The following is a 19,793-nucleotide window of genomic DNA, read 5'->3' on the forward strand; positions in this document are numbered from 1 at the left end:
ATACTTCTTCGCTAGCATCTGATGGTTAATGCGTCGTATCACACACACCAAACTGCAGAGGAGTTAAGGTCTCATATTGCATGGCATCACGGCTTTATCTCGAGTACATCGTGCTATCGTCAACCTGTGTTTGCAGCAGCTTATGTTTGAAGACAATAGTCACGAAGACGGTAGCATCCTCGTCAATGACCATCGCAGCTTTGTCCGGTGATTCATTCATTTAGTTCATCAGCACCGTTCAGAGAACACGCATCTGTAACACAGAAAATAAGATCATGGAGACATGACGTTGGGTAAAAGGACCTGACTCAGTACTGGACACACAAACAGCCCATCTCCATAGCAAGCAGCTCATCAGGTCTACTCTGCACGATTCAATCTCTCTCTCTCTCTCTCTCTTCCCCATAGTGTGGTCGCAGGCGACCTCAATAGTCGTGCGCGTCGGACTGCGCACAGCCATGCAGAATCTGATGTGCTGCACGCACAAACATACCGTCTCCGTATCGAGCTGCCCATCACCAACTCTCCGTTCGATGTCTGGTCGCAGGCGGCCTCAAAATTCGTGCGTCTCAGATTCCACACAACACTGCAGTTCGTAAAGAAGGGAGCCGCCCATCACTCCGCATCAGCATCGTCTGCCTCGGCTGAATTTAAATCTCATTGGGGGGGTGGGGGGTATGGAGATGGGTGAGAGGTGGGATACGAACACGAGACGGCGTCGGAGTTATGGCGAGGAGGGGAGGCAGCCGTCGTGGGAAAGAGTAAAGAAATGTTTGGTGGAAGGGCAAAAGGCAAGCAAAAGAGAGGAGAGAGAAAGTCACTTCTCCCCCACCACCGGGAAGAAGAAGAAGACGACAGCGAACGATATATGAACGCAGTCGCCTCTTTTCTGGTTGCCAAGGAGCAGTACAAACAGGAGAGAGAGAGAGAGAGACCGACGCATGCGCCTCTTTTCTGGCTATCAGCGCCTGCTTCACTTCACGTCGTGTATAGCTCCGACTCATCACCTAATTTCTTCCCATTTTGCCCACCCCAACAGATAGATTCATCAGTTGTCAGTGGCAGCGGACAGAGTGCGGAGAGAGAGAGAGAGAGAGAGAGAGAGAGAGAGAGAGAGATTCGGGCGCTTTTTGAAGAGCAATGGTAGAAGGGGAAGGAGCTGAGTGGTGGTGAGAGCGGAAGAAGGAGAAAGAGGAACAGGAACTAGCTTGATTCAAGAGAAAGAGATAGAGAGTGGAAGGTAGGGAGCAAGAGGAGGAGGAGGATGGCGGCTCACGGTTGCGCGAGGCAGGGGATGATGGTGTGGATTCTGACGCTGGCCACCTTCTTATCGTGCGCCGTGGCCGTGGCCGGGACCGGGCGGTTGGAAGCGAAGCAAAGGCTGGAGGTGCAGCGGCAACTCAGGAGGCTCAACAAGCAAGCCGTCAAATCCATCGAGGTGGCTCCTTTCTCTGTTTCTCTCATGCCTTCTTCTTCATATTCTTTCTTTACATTAATATTTTTTCCTATGTAATATTAATGCTAAAGGATTACTTTTCCTCAAACCATCAACATTAAATGCAAATTAACTAAATGTTCTTCATGTGCATGATAGATTTTTAGTCCTTGTTTCGCTTTCTTAGCGTTGTTGCATGTTACTAGTGTTTTCTCCTCTGATTTGAGCTAAATAATACAGGCTTTTCCTTGGTATTTTCTACACAATTTGCTAGCTCTTCTCGTTGAAACGATCCTATTTCCATATGAACACTAGAATAATTCATTGACGGCGCTCGAGTTTCTTTCCATGCGTGTATTCAGGAGAACTGAGATTAATGTTTGGATCCCCAAAACAATGTGCAGAGCCCAGATGGAGATATCATAGACTGTGTGCACCTCTCTCTCCAGCCAGCCTTCGATCACCCTTTCCTCAAGAACCACACCATCCAGGTTTCTTCCTCTCTTCTTGTTCCTCTCTCTCTCTCTCTCTCTCTCTCTCTCTCTCTCTCTCTCTCTCGCTCTCTCAACTGATACTTGATGAAGCTCAATTCATCAGATGAGACCAGCTTTCCACCCGGAAGGCGGCCTACTGTTTGATGAGAGAGAGGTGGCGTCAAAGAAGAGAACTCCCTCCATAGCTCAGCTGTGGCATCAGAAAGGGAGGTGCCCCGAGAACACCATCCCCATTAGGAGGACAAAGAGGGATGATGTGCTGAGGGCCAGCTCAGTCAAAAGATACGGGAGGAAGAAGCACAGGAGCATCCCAAATCCAATGTCTGTCGACCCTGACCTTCTCAATGAGAATGGCCATCAGGTACGGCGAGAGGAACACGGAGGAGAAGTGCTTCCTGGCTTTCATGCTCCCTTTCTCATCTGCTCCTTTTTTTGGGTCTTCTTCGAGCAGCATGCGATTGCTTATGTAGAGGGGGATACCTACTACGGAGCCAAGGCTTCCATGAACGTGTGGGAGCCAAAGATTCAGCAGCCCAACGAGTTCAGTCTGTCTCAGCTCTGGATTCTGGGGGGCTCCTTTGGGGCGGACCTCAATAGCATTGAAGCCGGTTGGCAAGTATGCTATCTCTTGTACTTGGGATTAAACATGTTTGATCAAAAAACATTGTACACACACATTATTTTTCTGTTGGTATGCATGCATGCAATCAATCAGGTGAGCCCAGATCTGTATGGAGACAATAACACAAGACTCTTTACTTACTGGACTGTAAGTTACCATCTTCTTCTTTGTAGTTTTTTTTCTGTTGATTTAACTTTTAAATCTAGAAATCTTCTGCTTTTAAATATAGTCCAACTATATCTACATGATGATTGATATATATATTTTTTGTTCTTGTGCATAATTGGATGTCTACTAATATGTCAAACTTCAGAGTGATTCTTATGAAGCAACAGGATGCTACAACTTACTCTGCTCTGGATTCATCCAAGTCAACAGTGAGATTGCAATGGGTGCCACAATCTATCCCATCTCCAAATATGGTGGCTCCCAATATGACATCAGTATACTTGTATGGAAGGTGGAGACAAAACTCATGCAGTTGCTGCAACTACATGAACTAAAAACTAGCAGTCCCATCATTTTCTTTTGCTTTTCAGCTCATGTGTTCGATTAGTGATGGTGAGGATGTTATCGTCTGGGCAGGATCCCAAGGAAGGGCATTGGTGGATGCAGTTTGGGGATGGCTACGTGCTAGGTTACTGGCCTTCCTTCCTCTTCTCCTACCTAGAAGACAGTGCCACCATGATAGAGTGGGGAGGAGAAGTCGTGAACTCGGAACCAGATGGTGAGCACACCTCCACCGCAATGGGCAGTGGCCACTTCCCTGGAGAAGGATTTGGCAAGGCCAGCTACTTCAGGAACGTCCAGATAGTTGATGGATCCAACAACCTGAGGCCACCCTCGGAGTTTGGCACCTTCACCGAGCAATCCAGCTGCTATGATGTGCAGACTGGCGATGGTGGTCGATGGGGGCACTACTTCTACTATGGAGGTCCTGGTAGAAACTCTAATTGTCCATAGATTATTCGAATTGAAGTCCCCCATTCTGCAGCTCACCATCAGTAACCCCTTTCTTCTTTGATATCGATATCGGTATTGGTTTTAGCTCCCTCTGTTGCTTTGTCCCTCTCCCCATGGAAGTGTCTGGAGAGAAGATTATTGAGAGAAGCAAGCTTGTGGTGGTCTTCTTCTATCCATTTGTTATCTTCTTTGTAATTATCTCCTCCGAGTCCTTTGTTTCAGTACTGTGTTGATAGTGAATGAGACCTTCCTGTGTTTGCTTGGTTAAAGGAGGACCACATTAGATTCTTGCTATTGGCAGCATGCAGCATGGGGCCTGATCATAACTCTTGTGTTTTGATTTGAAGTTGGAAAGGGTACAGCCTTTTTTGAGAGGTAATGTGGTGGTGAATCCTTGGAGAGACACCATGGAATGAAGAGCTTTGGGAACCATGGAAAGATGTTACTGCAACACTAATGGTTTCCTGCAGCTCCTTTGCTTCTTCACCTTTCAGACTGATGTTAGCTCTGTTATGTCCAATGGTTCATGCATTAGCTGGAAACAGCTACTGAACTCTCATCTCTACAGCAGAGAGATTGCTGAGCTGTTTGCCTTGTGAAATCTTATGCCTTGAGATTTAGAATGAAATCTTATGTTCCTTTATCTACAGAGGAATAACATGAATCACAGACAAGCAATTGATCAGAAAGAAAAAAAAGAAAAATTGATAGCAGAAACAATGCTTTTGATGTATGTACTTCTTGAAGTCATTCAAAACAGACAAGACTGGAAGAAAGTACAAGATTAATCTCCGCTACAATTTCCACCATGTTGATCACTCATCACTCACCATGTTACAAATTAATGATCTGGCTACAGAGATCATCATTTCCCTTGACACTTCTCATGATGTGAATTGATGAGAGAACATAAGCTGGCTTACCTTGCAAGGATTTATACAACATGTCATAAAACTGTCTGAACCACAAGGCATACAAATTATTGTCAAACTGTCAAAAGATCCAAATAACTACTGAAAGAGAAAAAGGAGTGATGGCATGCACAACCTGATTAGGTCAATTGAAGTCAGAACAGAAGTAAACAAGAAGCCAAAGTTTGATACATAAGCAGTACCTAAACTTTCTTTGGCTTATTCTCAACTTAGTGCAGATTTAGATAACAAAAAACACTTACTGCTTCTCAGAATCAAAGTGGCTGGTATGGAGGTTGATCCTAGCTTGATACAAACCCAGATTACTGAAACTGATAATTAAATTGGCTGGTGATCTCTGCAGTAAGCTTGTGTTCTATGAATCTGCTGCAGTGTTGAATAAAGGACAGATAAATCAACTGGATCTGACAGACTGTTCTATGCTGCTATAAAAAAAGGGCAGTGGCATCAAACTTTGGAAGTAAATATAGGTCTTCTGAAAATGTTCCACAAAGCAAATACAATGATTAGACCCAACAGATTCTAACTTTGTGAGGACTTAATTTTGATGAATTCACCATTCTGATGTCTTCAGCAAATGTCATAGTCTTACTTGAATGAAGGTTTCTGTTGGAGTTCTACCAAAAGCTGATTGACTTCTAGAGTGATCATTTGTGAACCACCTTCTGAGGGCTGCATCAAAACAGAGGAGCTATTGCAATTATGGATTTGAGATTTGCTTGCAAGCATTGCTTATTGGTGATGATGTCTCCATTGCTTGTGTATATTGTACAGCTACAACAAACATATGGAGATATGAATTGAGTTGAGTTGGATTGAGTTGCCCTACACCTTAATGCAAGCCAAAACTTGAAATGGTATAGGCCAAACTAGTCAACTGAGGTAAGAAGAAATGGCTATGGTTTGTTTTCAGAATATTCAGACAATAATGGACATTTGTTTTCATCATTGAAGATACCTAAAGATCTGGAAATATAAGAATGTTATGATTGCACTAGAAAGGCTGTGATGAAAAGAAAAAAAAAACAAGTAATATAATAGAATTACACCATTAAATTATTTATCGAGAGTGATCATGCATCCCAAAATTCATCTAGAAGAAATGTGACCAGAAACCGAGTTCCATTGACAAAGTCTTCCTCCAGCTTCTGATGGCATTCTTTGAAGACAGTGAAGCAGCTAAAGAAGAAAGAAGAACAAACAATCAAAGATCGGTGGTTGCTCTTGACAGATTGTGCACAGCTAAAGTTTGGACCATGCAATTGTCATTCCAGCTAGATTTTGGCACCAACCTATGGACAACCCATCTTCCTCGAACAAAGAAAGAAGGAAGAGAACACAAACAAGGAAATCTCTTCCGACAGCGTGTATGTTAAGACGTTCCAACTAACAAAACACATGGAGGAGGAGGAGGAGGAGGAGGAGGAGGAAGAAGACAGAAGCGAAAACAGCCTGTCATGTCCCAGACCCAAGCTTGGTAGTCTCCTTACAAAAACCCTCCTCTCCCTCCCCCTCCTTCCACGGCCCGAACTGCATTGCCTCCTCTCTACATCTCCTCCCTCCATTCCTCTGTGCTCGGTAGTTTGCCTTAAAGTGCTACTAGCAATGGAGGCAGCTCTCAAGCTCAAGTTGTTCGCCATGGCCATGATGGCCGTCGTGATGGCCGCGTCCATGGTGCAGAAGGCCGCGGCGGCGCAGGCACCCGCTCCCAGTCCCACCTCCGGCGCCCCCACGTCGTCCACCGCTGCCGCGGCCCTGGCGTCGGTGGCCGCCCTGGCCTTCGGTTATCTCCTCTGCTGAGCGACGTGTTCATCACCTTCCCTGCCGTGACTCATCACGTCCGGTCTTCTTCTTTTGCATGGTGGAGAGGGAGAGTGTAGTGTATGCATGATGACCGTCCGTGGGTGGTGAACGCTGTTATCAGTTTCCATGGTGTTTATTAGTATTACAATGTGATCCATTCTTTCTATTACAATTGGAACTACAAAGCATAAGCAAATTTTATGTACTTTGAGAATTTTAGAGCTGAAGAAACTCAAAAGGAAATGTTCTTTTGTAAGCCTAGAAATAATTAATTTCTTCATCAAACCTGAAGATAATTAATTTCAAAGTATAAGCAAATTTTATGTACTTTGAGAATTTTAGAGCTGAAGAAACTCAAAAAGAATTTTTCTTTTGTAAGAAGCCTAGAAATAATTAATTTCTTCTTATGGCAGCAATGACTCGGATGAGATGGGAATCCACCATGAGACTTCCCCATCATCAAAAGATAAGACTGGCTTACCAAACAGCAGTCCTTCGACACATTGCTTTCACAAGAGTCCAAAGCGTGGAAGCTGGAAAGTGTCGTGGCGGTGGCCGTCCATAGTTCACATGGGCGCTCAATTATGACATGATCCCACCACCACTGCGGCACACGAGCATCTCAATTATTTATAGCGTCCATATTCTGAGTCAAAAAGATCCATCTTCAGTAACAAATCAAACACAATTAAAAGGGCATCCCCTCTCTCTCTCTCTCTCTCTCAAAAAGATCCATCTTCAGTAACAAATCAAACACAATTAAAAGGGCATCCCCTCTCTCTCTCTCTCTCTCTCTCTCTCTCTCTCTCGGCGTTGTTAAAATTATGAAGCCCATGATGGTCCATAAACATATGGACAGCTTTGGGTACTGCACTTTACCTCTTTGATTTCTACAGAGGCAGCCTGCAATGTTATCCCTGTGCTGCTACAACTGCTGACAAAAATGACGGGGCCTTCTTGTTCTGTTGCCTGACAAAGAATAATAGCCCAAAGGAAAAATGATACTCTTTTTAAGGAAGATCCATTTCAATCCACAGTGTGGCTGTCAATGCTAGTTGTTTAATTATTAATCTTTAACAGAAAGAAGTGATCTTACTGTTATAAATCTGAGAAAATCTAAAAACTTTATTTCTACAAGAATAAACACTAGTTATCATGCTACACATGTTTGATGAGAAAAAGGAAAACAGATCAAGTCCAACACTAATCAGAACCCAAATAGGATCTGGGCAAACTTAATCACCCGACCCTTTCATGTGAAAAAAAAAACACAAAACAAGTATATAAAAGAAAGCCTATGATCCTAAAGATCAGTGAAACTTTAGAATGATTCCAGAGCATGTGCACTGGGTATTCAATCACCAATGAAGGGGTTGTGTTGGTGATGAGGGACCAGGAACATGTCACTCTGAGAATACCGCAAAACATCTCCCCAAAAGGACACAATAACGTGAAGACAGATAATAGGAGAAAGATAGGCCACAAGGCAAATCAGTGTACCTTTGTGCACAACCTTACAATGCCTTGGTGCCCCGTCTCCATCCCATCAGACCAATCTGTTCAAGTATCAACATTAGAAACCACATCAAAAATCCATTAGCTTAACTGGTAAAGAATGATATCGTAATTTTTACCACTAAAGTTTTACCCAGTGAAGCAACAGCACAAAGAAAGAAAGATGCATGTTTTAAGTAAACAATCTAGTAGGTGCCATAGCTAAATTGCTTGCCTAGAACAGAGCTGGTTCACTTACCTGTGTTTCCAACAAACACGTTCCCCAAGCAGATGCACAAAATATCACTGGAGTTGAAGCCAACCTGCAACATAACTATTCAAAGATGTTCCAGGAAGATTTTGAAGACAAGAAAAATCAGCTTGAAGTGAAGGCTATAAAGCTACTGTTAGCTCATAGTTAAACAGAACTATTCAGACATGAAATGGGTTTACAGAAGGAAAGATAACATTGAACAACAACTATGGACTCTGCATTTTCCTAAAAATGCAGCCACAGTAAATAATATACAAAAAGATTTCGTATTCAAAAATTTACATGTAATTTGCTTCCCATCTGCCTAACGTTAAGAGAAAGAAAAGTTACACGGCTAGAGGAAAACAAACTACGTTGCTCTATGAAAGTATGGTGAACATTCAATCCACCAAAGGCTTTCCTTCTTTAACCACAATGATCCAAAGAGAACATTACGAGTCCACGAGGGCCAGTCTCGAGGAAGATGACTCGCTCAGTGAGACAGAAGCAAGCGAAGATGCCCAAGCCCGGGCATTATTTGCCCCTTTCTGAAAGTTCCTCGTCTTATTGCAGAGCCTAAGGTTGCTCCACAGCCTTTTAACATCAATTACATGCAGCGCTTGCTCCAGTAGTTGACTTGATTCACAAAGAACCCTTGAGTTCAGAGGCCAGGCATGTGAGACCCAAAAAGCTTTGATGCGGGAGTAGATCACAGGAAAGAAGCACATAATTATCTTCAGACAGATGAAAAATATGCTGAATGTTAAGTAAGGTTCATGTGATATTAACTCCCTTGCAGACTCAACATGAGGTACATGGGACCTCACACGTTCTGAACTGAGCTGTTCAATCTCCAGATATATGACTGGATTCAAACCTGTATAAGAATAGCAGAAGATAAGTATGCAACAAAATAAAGAAACTAGAAAAGAGTTACAGGTATAATTAACATTTCATATTTTTCCACCTTCTAGTTCCTAGTGTCTCAGCCATGCAATTGTAAATATGCAGTAAAGTGATAAGATCAAGAATAACAAAGGCCTCAATGGATAAATCAAGTCAAAAAGAAGGCACTTCATCTGCTCTTTTACAGCCAAATGTACTATATGGTCAAAAGTAAGTACTTTTTTCACAAGAGGGCAGACCTAGATCTATAACCAAGAAAATGGAAGTCTGAGAAATTTCATAAGGATTGGCTTCGCATATGCATCAGATATTTTGGCTGATAAATGGACATTAGATTCCACTACTCAAAACAAGTAGAACAGTTTGAAGAAAACAAATGCAGACAAAGAAATGTACCTGTATTTTTCTTGTAGAATTGGACCAGGGAAGTCAAATCCCTTGAGCCATGATATTGAACCCTTGTTGTCCCATCGATCAGCATTACAGCTGGAAAGCTGTGAATACCATTTCTCGAGAGGACACTGGATAGCATGTGAAAATTTATCAAATGAAATAAAAATGTCCATAAAGCATGGATGCATATCTTAGTAAGGCAAATGAACCTGTATAATTTGGTACTGCATACCTTGGCATGACTGATGATTCTTCAACTAATAAATGTTTTATTTGAGGAAACATGGAACTAAGAGCATCAAACTTAGGTCGAGTATTGGATGAGAACGGGCACCACGATGCATAGAAAAGGATAGAGTAACAAGCACTTTGCTTGCCAGATAGCTCTCTCTCAAATGTCTCTCCACTCACCTTCAAAATGAAAAAGAAAAAAACAGATTTATCTGCAGTCCGTAATTCACAGACAAATTGAAAGAAGTGGTTAGCAATTTCAGTAACAAACACAAACAATCCATCGCAATTGTCGAAGCAGCATCAAAGGATTGCCTTGCAAAATGTATGCAAGAATCACGGATCAATTGCCAGCTCTAGTTGCTAAGAAATTACAGGGTCGACTGAATGGATTGGAGAATTTGTTTGAGACAACTGAGAAATATTTTTCCATCATTTTTCACTTTCCTTTTCTTCTTGATCCTTTCCTCCATGCACGTCCTCTTTACTTTTATACAGCTGTGCAACCCCACTATAATTTCAGTATAATATGTCCCATATGATATCTAAAACAGGCCATTGTTACACAAGATTAGATTAGTAGTCATAAGTAGTTGAGATTTTTTTTTCCCAAAGATCAGGACTAGTCTGATTAGTCAACAACAATGATGCCAGTTACATGCATCTTGTCCTCCGCCATCAAGCTCCGTTGAGTATTGAGAGCATATCACTATCTAATTAAAAACCACCAATATTCTTCTATCATTTCTAATGTTACTCTTAGATCTTCTTTTCACTAACCATAATTGGCTTCTCTCATTTAAACCGATGCATCAACAGTTTTCCCTCATTTATACTCTAATCAAAACTATCTTAATTGTTCATGAGCATGTTTGATCTTACAATTATCTAATAATTTTTTTCCTTCATTCTAAAGGGTACATGACATAACAATCTTTCCTATCATATGTGAACACAAATTTATCAAAGAGGAGTAAAAAGAAATTAGAAGGTAAGTGTATATATTCAGATAGGGAAAAAAGAAATTAGAAGGGAAGTGTATATATTCAGATAGGGAAAGGACAATAGAGCACAATAAGAAAATTGTGAGCAACACCTACTTTGTACAGACATACAATATTTTATTCACTTCTTCAATTTAGCTGCCATCAGTGGGGCTCCTGATCATATAGAATAGCAAGTTATAATAAAAATGACCTTGTTAATCCCTTCAAGAAGTTAGCCTGGAAACCAAATGCTCCTAAACTAATAAATGATCTTCTGGCTTCAGGAAGTGCATACTAGAAGTTAAACAATAAGCATATCTAGTTAAAACTCACAGAAAGTGGCATTATGTGGTAGAAAATGGCTGACACTCTGATTCTGTCAAGTGGACATCATTCAGCTTAAGAATGAAAAATATAATGCCCAATCAAAGGCAAAATAACAAAATTTACACGCAGATACCATGAGTTATCTTTTACAACTTACACCATCAAAACTGACAAATGCATCTCGGCTTGTTCTCTAGCAAGAGAAGAAACCATGAGCCTTGTATATTCTTTAACATCCAATTTTGATAGAAAGATCAAGTAAAACTAGCATCCAATAGAACTCTTGAGGAGGAGGGGGAAAAATCCTGGCTTTTTGAGTAATATTAGGAATCCATCTGTATTGCGTGTATAGGACTCTAAAACAGTCGGCAACCAACTTTGTAAAAATAACTCCTAGTTCTACCATCCCTTTATCTCCCTCAGTCTCTGCTTCTTGAATCAGCTAGATTATGCACCAATTCCTTTTTTTTAATTAAAAAAATTAAAGCAGCCTATTCAAACAAACGAAAGAATACGCTCCAAAAATTCAAACTGAGCTTAATCTAAAGCTTCAGATATCATAAAGGTTTGGTTTTTTATGCTTCATGTACGGCATATTTCATTAAATTGAAAAAAGAAACAAAACAACCAAAACAATCAACCACATAATTACAAAGCAACTACAAATGCATCAATCAAAACCAAATAACTACCATATTTCCATATGACAACACACGGGAACCCAAAAATGTCAAAACAGCATATCAATAAACAATCATGAGGGCTTTCGATCTTGCCACGGACTTAAAACATTCCACGAAAAATCAAAACCCAAAGAATCTCATAACCCGACGCAAACCCCAAACCAACAGAAGCGTACAAGAAGAAAGCTCACACCTTTCGATTAAGACAACGATCATACCAAGGGCAGAAGAAAAAGAAGCAATTACACGATTTCATGGCAAAGAAGCGTACCTCCTGAGGCGAAGACAGCTCAATCCAAAGAGGGCATTGAGATTCGATGCCGTCGAGGAAGGCCAGGTCCGAACGGGGGCAGAGAGGCGGCGCCACGGCGGCGCGGTTACGAGGAAAGGTGAGGGCACATAGGAAGAAGAAGAGGAGGAAAGCGAGGAGGGGTCGAGCGGATCCGGCCATGGACAAAGAGAGGAAGAAGGCAATCGAAAGGGAGAATTCGAGGTCGAGAAAAGGGCAAACTTTTCTACGCTTTCAACTCGGCCTATTCCTCATATACGACATACGATCGGATGCGGGTCGGATCCAAACTGAATCCGATAAGAATAATTCCCCGTCCTTTTTCACCTTGGCTCTATCAGGTCTTCGAGCCACACAAAGCCATTTCTTCACCGCCTAAGATTGAAATACCAATGCATGATGTCAAAAAACAATACTTAAACATGTTGTTGACAGAGTAAACAAGTAATTGGTGATTTTGGTACAACAAGTCAATGATATAACAATAACTTGTTACAAATTCAAGCAATCACAGACATAAAAGTTAATATGTAATAGAGAAATCCACTATTACTTACAGCAATGTGACACCAGTGAAGGCAGCTCACTGATCAACTTGAACAGGTACCTTGATTGGATTAGCTATCAGAGACCAGCATTTAGATAGCCAACTTGGGTACGTGACATTTTTGCTCATCAGAAACAAATTGAAACATTAGCTCAACCTTCTTTTTCTTGGGCACTGAAGTGGCTGAACTATCATTTTCCTGAAAGTGTATTTCCACATCACAATAATGAGATCACATAATTAGTTTTGTGAGGAACCTTCATGAATGAATAATCAAAATTAAGCTGTGCAAGATTTAAATCCTAAAATTTTGTGGAAATAACACATTGTAATACCAGTATAGCATGCTAAAATGCATCGAAATCAACTTTCCAGAGCAAGAAAGAAGGACAGCATCCATAAAATTTGCATTTCAAACAAAGGACAGCTTTTGAGATGTTGGCATTTGTTCTGTGCATTTTCTGACGTGAACTTGGTTATCTGACCATGAAGTGGGTGATTTGCCATCAGCCATCTGCATTTGCCCCAGTAGAAAGGTTGAGCTACCTCAACCTGCTGCTTGCACTTTCAGCTGCTTCACCTTGTCTTCTTTTCTCTTTTTATTTTGTGATGACAGCCTCTGGAAGTTTTGCATAGTTTATTAGAGCTCAGGAAAAGAGATAAGTGTTTTTTTTATACAATAAGTGCTTGCTTTGACTAAAATAGCATTGTTCATTTCCTTTCTGCAGACACCATAAAGTGGCAGCTTAGCTGGTACCTCTAGCTTTCGAATATTAGATGGTTAGAACTTTTAGGAATTCCCTAAATTTGACCGCATATCATATGAATATATTGATGTGTTGAAAAGAAAAACAAAACAAAGTGAGGATCACTGTTGATGTAAAGGCAGCAAGAAAAACCATATGAATTAGCTACGTTAAGGACAACAAAAGCTTCAGGGCATGGTAAATGCATAAAAAGGCAAGACAAATAGAGTGGAGAAAAAGAAAAGGATCAGAATTCAGATCTAAAAGATTTGGCTGATTTTCATATCTCATATTTTGTAATTTTGAGGTACCAAAGGTTGATAAGATCAGAAAATATATATCTCGTAGCTTCGGTGACCCAACCCAACCTATTATCCCAGTTGTTTGGATAAAAGGATCTTAGCTACATGGCCCAAGAAAGCTTAGGCCCGAGTTTTTATAAGAAAGTCTGTCAAACCTTATATCACAACAAAATCCATTATCCACTTCCAACAGAGACTCATCATGACATATATAGGCCTTAGATATGTGAATATCAAAAAAGAAAACACCTCATAGTGCTTTTAGGACGTTATATAAAAACTACTACATGTAAAAGTGCATGAGAGATAGTGAATTGATTTTACTGACTACAGATTTGACAAGGTCTAAGTTATGGCAAATAATGTATAAACAAAGGAGACTACCTTATAACTAGGTATGAAAATAAAAATGTCCAATTGTATAAACTGAAATACACAGAAGATGAGGACTACTAGGTGGTGGTGCCTGTTAAACATGAAAAAACAGATGGGGAGTAACTAACATTGGTACTAGCTTTAAAAAAGATCATCGATTACATAAGTCATAAGCAATGGCATTGTATAGGGCAGCACATAGGATAAAGGAAAGGAACAAATAAAGTCACAAGGGTCAGCACTGGGCTCTCACCAGTCTGCAATAACTACAAATGAGTTTACTAAGCATATTCAAGATCTGCAGGCATAAGTAAAGGTCTATACCTTACATATCCATCTCTTAAACTAACGAAAACATCATTATCTGGGTAAAAAAGTTCATGGTTGTAAATTAAATGAGACTAATCAAGTATGGAGTTGCAACTTCACCAAAAATAAGCAAGAAAAACGAACAAACAGCCCAACTGCATCTAAACAAAATAATTTAACAGAAGGGTCACTCGTAGAAAACTTTGACTAGATATTTTAGCATGATATCTAGAAACGAAAGTGCTCTGTCAATTCTTTAGGAAATGGAATGTTGGCTGTTAGGTGAGGTGTCTAGTAAAATATCTGTAGCAGAAAGATGTTGAGAAGTGGAACAGATATCTGGCATTACTAGGAATAATACGATAACATTGCAATTATAATGTCTCAAATAGTAAGGAGAAGATGGAGTAAAATGTTTAAGGTGGTCAAGGTGTAGCTTATGGTGACAAGGTAGTGAAAGAGGAAAGACTTAATTAAGGTGGCAATCAAAGAAAGACATGATCAATGGTCAAGAACAGGTTTCAGATCTTATTAATTAAGAATATGGTTCTAATAGAAGTAATGTGGAAATTATGGATGTCGCAGATGCAGCCTTGAGGGTTACACTAATCTGAATCTAATTCAAATAAAGAAAAACAATTAAATCTTCCAATATTCTCATTTGAAACTTAAGAAGGTACAACTTGTTAATCCAGTAAACCTGCCACAAAATCTTACTGATGTATTCGTACGAGTGACTTACCTTGACATTGTTCCAAGGAAGACAATTTACACTGCAATTTCCTAGGATTTCACTGGGGTGGAACTATAATGACATTAAATCAATAACAAAGAAGGATTTCTACAAATGCTTGTAAAGGCAAGACAGAATAAGCTACTTCTTTGGAGTCATTGGTCATCAGGAATTTCATGAAATAAGTTAATTCCTAATTACATTTAAGACTCAACTTTGTAAGTGTCAAGTCTCAACCAATGTAATTCCAAATGACCAGTCTCCTAACGTTAGTGATGTCTACAGCAAGAAATCTCATTAATAAACCAACAGATGTTGTCTCCTCGAATTGGAAATGATCGAATAAAATTTTCGACATACCAACAAAGACATGTTGAATAAACCATGGATTGAGCTCAGAGGATGTCAAAATTCAAATCGACAAGCACTTCAAATTCATGGGTATTACAAATGACAGCCAAAAATCTTTATTACCATAAGAAAACAAATAAATAATATCACAATATAAGTCTGCAATGTAAATGAGAAATAGTTATGCGAAGGATGCACCATAAGCTGAGCTGTTGAGAGGGCAGTATCCAGTAAGACAACTGTATGGTGCTCACTGAGATAGAGCTTTCAAAGTAATGCCAGTAAACTGTATAGCATTTCCAAGTATCTTCAAACAACATTGAAGAATCCTTCTGACCAGAGATTGTCTGAAGTAGGAGATTGCAAAAACAAATTTGAAGCAGAGGAGGAGAAGGTGAAAGGCGGAGGAGAAATTTGCAAATAGACTTGGCCTTCAACCATCAGAAACCATACTCTTGCCTCCTTACATACAGATCAAAAACTTCGAGTTTGAGAAAGAAAGGGATGCCATGAGGCAATATCACTCTGTTTCTTTTTGGGTGTTTCCAAAGTTCAAAATATCTCCACCCACAAAGCTAGAAATTCTGCATCAGAGCTTATAAAATAAAAAGAACTATATGATCTTATCAGTAGTGTTCTCCTTTTGGTATTGTTGTTGCTGCCAGTAGCAATTCTTAGTGCATTTTCTACAAAATATAGGGCTATTTCTTACTCATTTCACTGATCTTTTTGTACACGACTTAGTGAAACTTGGCCATAGTAACCTCTAAGTCAACTGTGGTAGAGATGTGCATCCTCCTCCTCTTCCGCATCATATTTAAGGGATTTCAAATCAGAGTCATAACCTGGATCTTTCATGTTATTGTAAAATTCTTTCATAGTAGCATAAATCACGCCAATATGTTCCTGCTGTATATTCCCAGTGACAGATTTAATCTTTTTCTTTATTTGAGTCCAACTGTAACCTGGCCTTGTTATCACATGTCGATCTATCATCAACTTTCTGACTTCTTCAACTTCATCCCACAACCCAAGAGATGCATATAAGTTAGAGAGTAAGACATAGTTACCTGAATCTTGTGGATCCATATCAAACAGTCTCTCAGCGACCCTCCGACCAAGTTCCACGTTCTGATGGATTCTGCACGCACCAAGAAGTGCAGCCCAAACCACAGAGTCTGGCTCGATGGGCATGTTCTCTATGAACTCCTCAGCTTCAGATAAGTAACCAGCCCGCCCTAGAAGATCAACCATAGAAGCATAATGCTCTCTTGATGGCATGATTCCATAAACTTTGCTCATTGACTTGAAATAGTGCCATCCTTCATCAACTAAGCCGCCATGGCTACAAGCACATAAGAGCACTAAGAATGTCACTGCATTTGGAAGGACTTGTTCAGACTTCATTTGCTCAAAAATCTCCACGGCCTCCCTTCCAAGACCATGTTGAGCACATCCTGCAAGCATTGAGTTCCATGTAACTATATCACACTCAAACATCTCATAGAAGACCCAAAACGAATCTGCACAGCCACACTTAAAGTACATTGTAATCAAAGCATTGCCAACAAATAGTTCCAGATCATAGCCCATTTTAAATGTAAGGCCATGGATCTGTCGGCCAAGGTTTGTGGCAGCCAAACTCCCACAAGCACTAAGAACACTAGTAATCGTCAGAGAGTTGGGTAATATTCCTTCGTTTAACATTTTGAGAAAGAGTTTCAAAGCTTCATTCCAATTTTCAGCCTGTGCATATGCAGATATAATGGCAGTCCAAGACACAACATCTCGCTTCGACATCTTATCGAAAGCAATTCGTGCATCCTCCATCATGTTATTCTGAGAAAGAGCAGTTATCAAAGAATTCCAGGAGACAGTATCTCTTGCTTTCATCCACCGGAAAACGCCAGAAACAGCTTCAATGTTCTTGCACTTGGCATACATGGTAATTAAACCATTGTTAACATAAGAATTGAACTGAGAACCTGCTTTTAGAGAAAGCGAGTGTAGTTGTCTGCCAAACTCAAGAGCTCCAATATTACCAGAGGCAAAGAAACCACTGGTCAAACTTGAAAGGCTGGGCAACATCCCAAGCCTATGAAGTTCCGACAGAAGATGCAGAGCTTCTTCATTCTCTCCATTCTGCGCACAACCAGCAATCATCGCAGACCATGAGACTGCATTCCTCATGGGCATCCTATGAAACAACTGCTTTGCTTCATCTAACATATTGTTCTGTGCATACCCAGCAATCATAGCATTCCAAGAAACCACACTAGGATTGGGAATCTGTTCAAAAAGGATTTTTGCTGCACTTATCCTGCCATTCTGAGCATAGCCAGTCAACATTGCGGTTTGGGAGGCAAGGGACTTCACAGGATCCCTCTCGTAAATAGAGATGGCATCATCCAACAGCCCAGTATGTGCAAAGGTAGCAATCATCGTGGACCAAGAGTACTCATTCCTCTCTGGCATTTGTTCAAAGAACTTCACTGCTTCATCCAACCCTCCGCCATCCTTCGTGTAAGCATTCAGAATAGCTGTTCCCACTACCACATCCCCTTCGAAATTCGTCTTGATCACCAAAGTACGTAGGTTTTCGAGCAGCTTGAGATTGCCAAGAGCCACAACTGCAGAGATAGCGGCCGTGAAATTAGACTGGTCCGGTCTCACTCCTTCCCGATGCATCCTAAGGAAAGTCTGCCAAGCCTTTCCATGTTCATTAACCAGAACATACCCAGAAATCATCACCGTCCAAGAAACCAAGTCCTTCATGTGCATCTGCTCGAACAATTCCTTCGCTTCAACCATCTGATGAGCATGGCAGTACCCAGTGATGATAGCATTCCACGATGCAATATCATGCATCGGCATTGTATCGAAGAGACGCCGAGCCATGCCGACATACCCATTCTGTGCATACCCACTAATCAAAGCGTTCCAGGAAACCGTGTTGCGCTCGGGCATCAAGTCGAAGAGGAGCTGGGCCTCATCGAGGCAGCCACTTCTGGCGTAACCGGAAACCAAGATGGTCCACGTCCGTGTGTTCCTTCCAGCAAAGGCGTCAAAGAGCCTCCGGGCATCATCCATCATGCCGTTGAGGGAGTAGCCGAAGATCATGGAGTTCCAGGTGATGGTGTCTCTGTGGGGCATCGTATCGAACACGCTACGTGCTTCGCTTACGTAGCCGAGGCGACACAAATCTTGGATCCTGGCGGTGTAGCGAGAGAGATCGTTTGCTGGATACGAGCTCACAGGAAGGGGGAAATTAGACAGGGATCGAAGAAGAGAGTGATGCAAGGAAAAAGAGTGATGGATGGCGCTGCTCCATCTCAGGCCAATCATCATATCAGAAATATATTTACAGCGAGAGAGAGAGAGACAGAGAGGGTGGGCTTGAAGGAAGAGAAGAACAAGGTGGGTGTCAGGTCGGTGAAGGAGGCTCTGGCGAGGAGGACGCGGAGCAGCGCCGGAGTCGAGAGAAGACGAAGGCAACGTTTCGTGGCGGGAATTTTGAAGTCGGGTTTTGTTTGGTTTGACCGAACGAATCTCAAGTCAACAATTAATGGCAAAATTGCGATCATACTGATATGTATGACTTCAGCACAAGTCATTTGGATATTTTGCTCCCTAAATTTAAATTATTTACCTTTATGATTTGCATATAATTATAGTTAATCTTCTTAGTTAATTATCATTTGATTATTAAATATAATTTTAAATAATAATTTATCCTGAACAAGTCATTTGCATTTATCTTCTTTTTTTTCTCTTTTTTCATATTGATTGACCAACCCAAAAGTGAACCAATTTAATTATTGTGTTTTTACATAACACAAAAATATTCTATTATAATATTTCCACACAGTGTCATAATATTTTTCTAATATTATTTAAAACAAAAACATTATGTTATTTTTAGTGCTTTCCTATTATTACTGAAAACACACTGTAATAGTATAAAAACCCTATTAACATTATAATATAATATTATACTATAATATTTTTATATTACATTATAATATTTCTATATTACTAAAAGTATTATAATATAATATATAAAAAATATTATAACTTGATTAAATCATCCTATGAAAATGGTCCATAGCAAGAACAAAATATAAGAAGAGTATTTCAAGTATTGGGTAAAAAAGGAAATTTCTTTTTCATGAATTCATCAAAATAAAAAATCATCTTAGAAAAAATGATCCCTAAATTTGTTAAATAAAAATCACTTGTCATAAATCTGTAAACCAAGTTACTTGTAATATATCCACCAAACATTTACACCAACTTAAGCTTCAAACCTTGGATTATGCATATAATGTCTGTCATAGTGATTTCATTTAATGTGGCTCTAATATCATTTATCATGAACTGATGTAATGAAATAACTAATTCATTTACCTATGTAAAAGTAGTAGAGTGATCAATCTCTTTCGTATATTCTTACAGTTTGAATATTATATATTTTAATTAATTAAATTATTTACATGACTAAATATTAATTATAACAAAGAAATAATACGACCACGGCGCATAGATCTGCGCCGACAGAGGCTCCATAAAAATCTAAGGAGTACATCAACGCACCGACGCTTCAAATCGAATCGGAGCCG

General features: G+C 40.2%; 4 protein-coding genes across 4 annotated transcripts; 2 read left to right on the forward strand and 2 right to left on the reverse strand.

The window, feature by feature from the left end:
- The first annotated feature begins 674 nt into the window (after positions 1–674).
- Positions 675–3,783, forward strand: LOC103994651 (protein neprosin-like). Its single transcript, XM_009415048.3, has 7 exons — positions 675–1,438; positions 1,840–1,926; positions 2,033–2,290; positions 2,381–2,545; positions 2,645–2,698; positions 2,865–3,011; positions 3,137–3,783. The coding sequence occupies exons 1-7, from the start codon at positions 1,265–1,267 to the stop codon at positions 3,512–3,514; spliced, it is 1,263 nt and encodes a 420-aa protein (XP_009413323.2). The 5' UTR covers positions 675–1,264; the 3' UTR covers positions 3,515–3,783.
- A 2,046-nt stretch (positions 3,784–5,829) lies between these two features.
- On the forward strand, positions 5,830–6,454 carry LOC135587864 (uncharacterized). The gene has a single exon (XM_065079686.1). The coding sequence runs from the start codon at positions 5,845–5,847 to the stop codon at positions 6,244–6,246; it is 402 nt and encodes a 133-aa protein (XP_064935758.1). The 5' UTR covers positions 5,830–5,844; the 3' UTR covers positions 6,247–6,454.
- A 1,670-nt stretch (positions 6,455–8,124) lies between these two features.
- LOC103994650 (5'-adenylylsulfate reductase-like 5) lies at positions 8,125–12,126 on the reverse strand. Its single transcript, XM_009415047.3, has 4 exons — positions 11,794–12,126; positions 9,528–9,706; positions 9,299–9,423; positions 8,125–8,873 (listed from the first exon to the last, which is right to left on the reverse strand). The coding sequence occupies exons 1-4, from the start codon at positions 11,971–11,973 to the stop codon at positions 8,449–8,451; spliced, it is 909 nt and encodes a 302-aa protein (XP_009413322.2). The 5' UTR covers positions 11,974–12,126; the 3' UTR covers positions 8,125–8,448.
- A 3,100-nt stretch (positions 12,127–15,226) lies between these two features.
- Positions 15,227–18,717, reverse strand: LOC135583768 (pentatricopeptide repeat-containing protein At4g02750-like). Its single transcript, XM_065079684.1, has one exon. It carries the CDS (start codon positions 18,520–18,522, stop codon positions 15,946–15,948), a length of 2,577 nt encoding a protein of 858 aa, XP_064935756.1. The 5' UTR covers positions 18,523–18,717; the 3' UTR covers positions 15,227–15,945.
- Positions 18,718–19,793: the final 1,076 nt, after the last annotated feature.

This window comes from Musa acuminata, chromosome BXJ1-8 (assembly GCF_036884655.1).
Source record: "Musa acuminata AAA Group cultivar baxijiao chromosome BXJ1-8, Cavendish_Baxijiao_AAA, whole genome shotgun sequence".
NCBI lineage: Eukaryota > Viridiplantae > Streptophyta > Magnoliopsida > Zingiberales > Musaceae > Musa > Musa acuminata.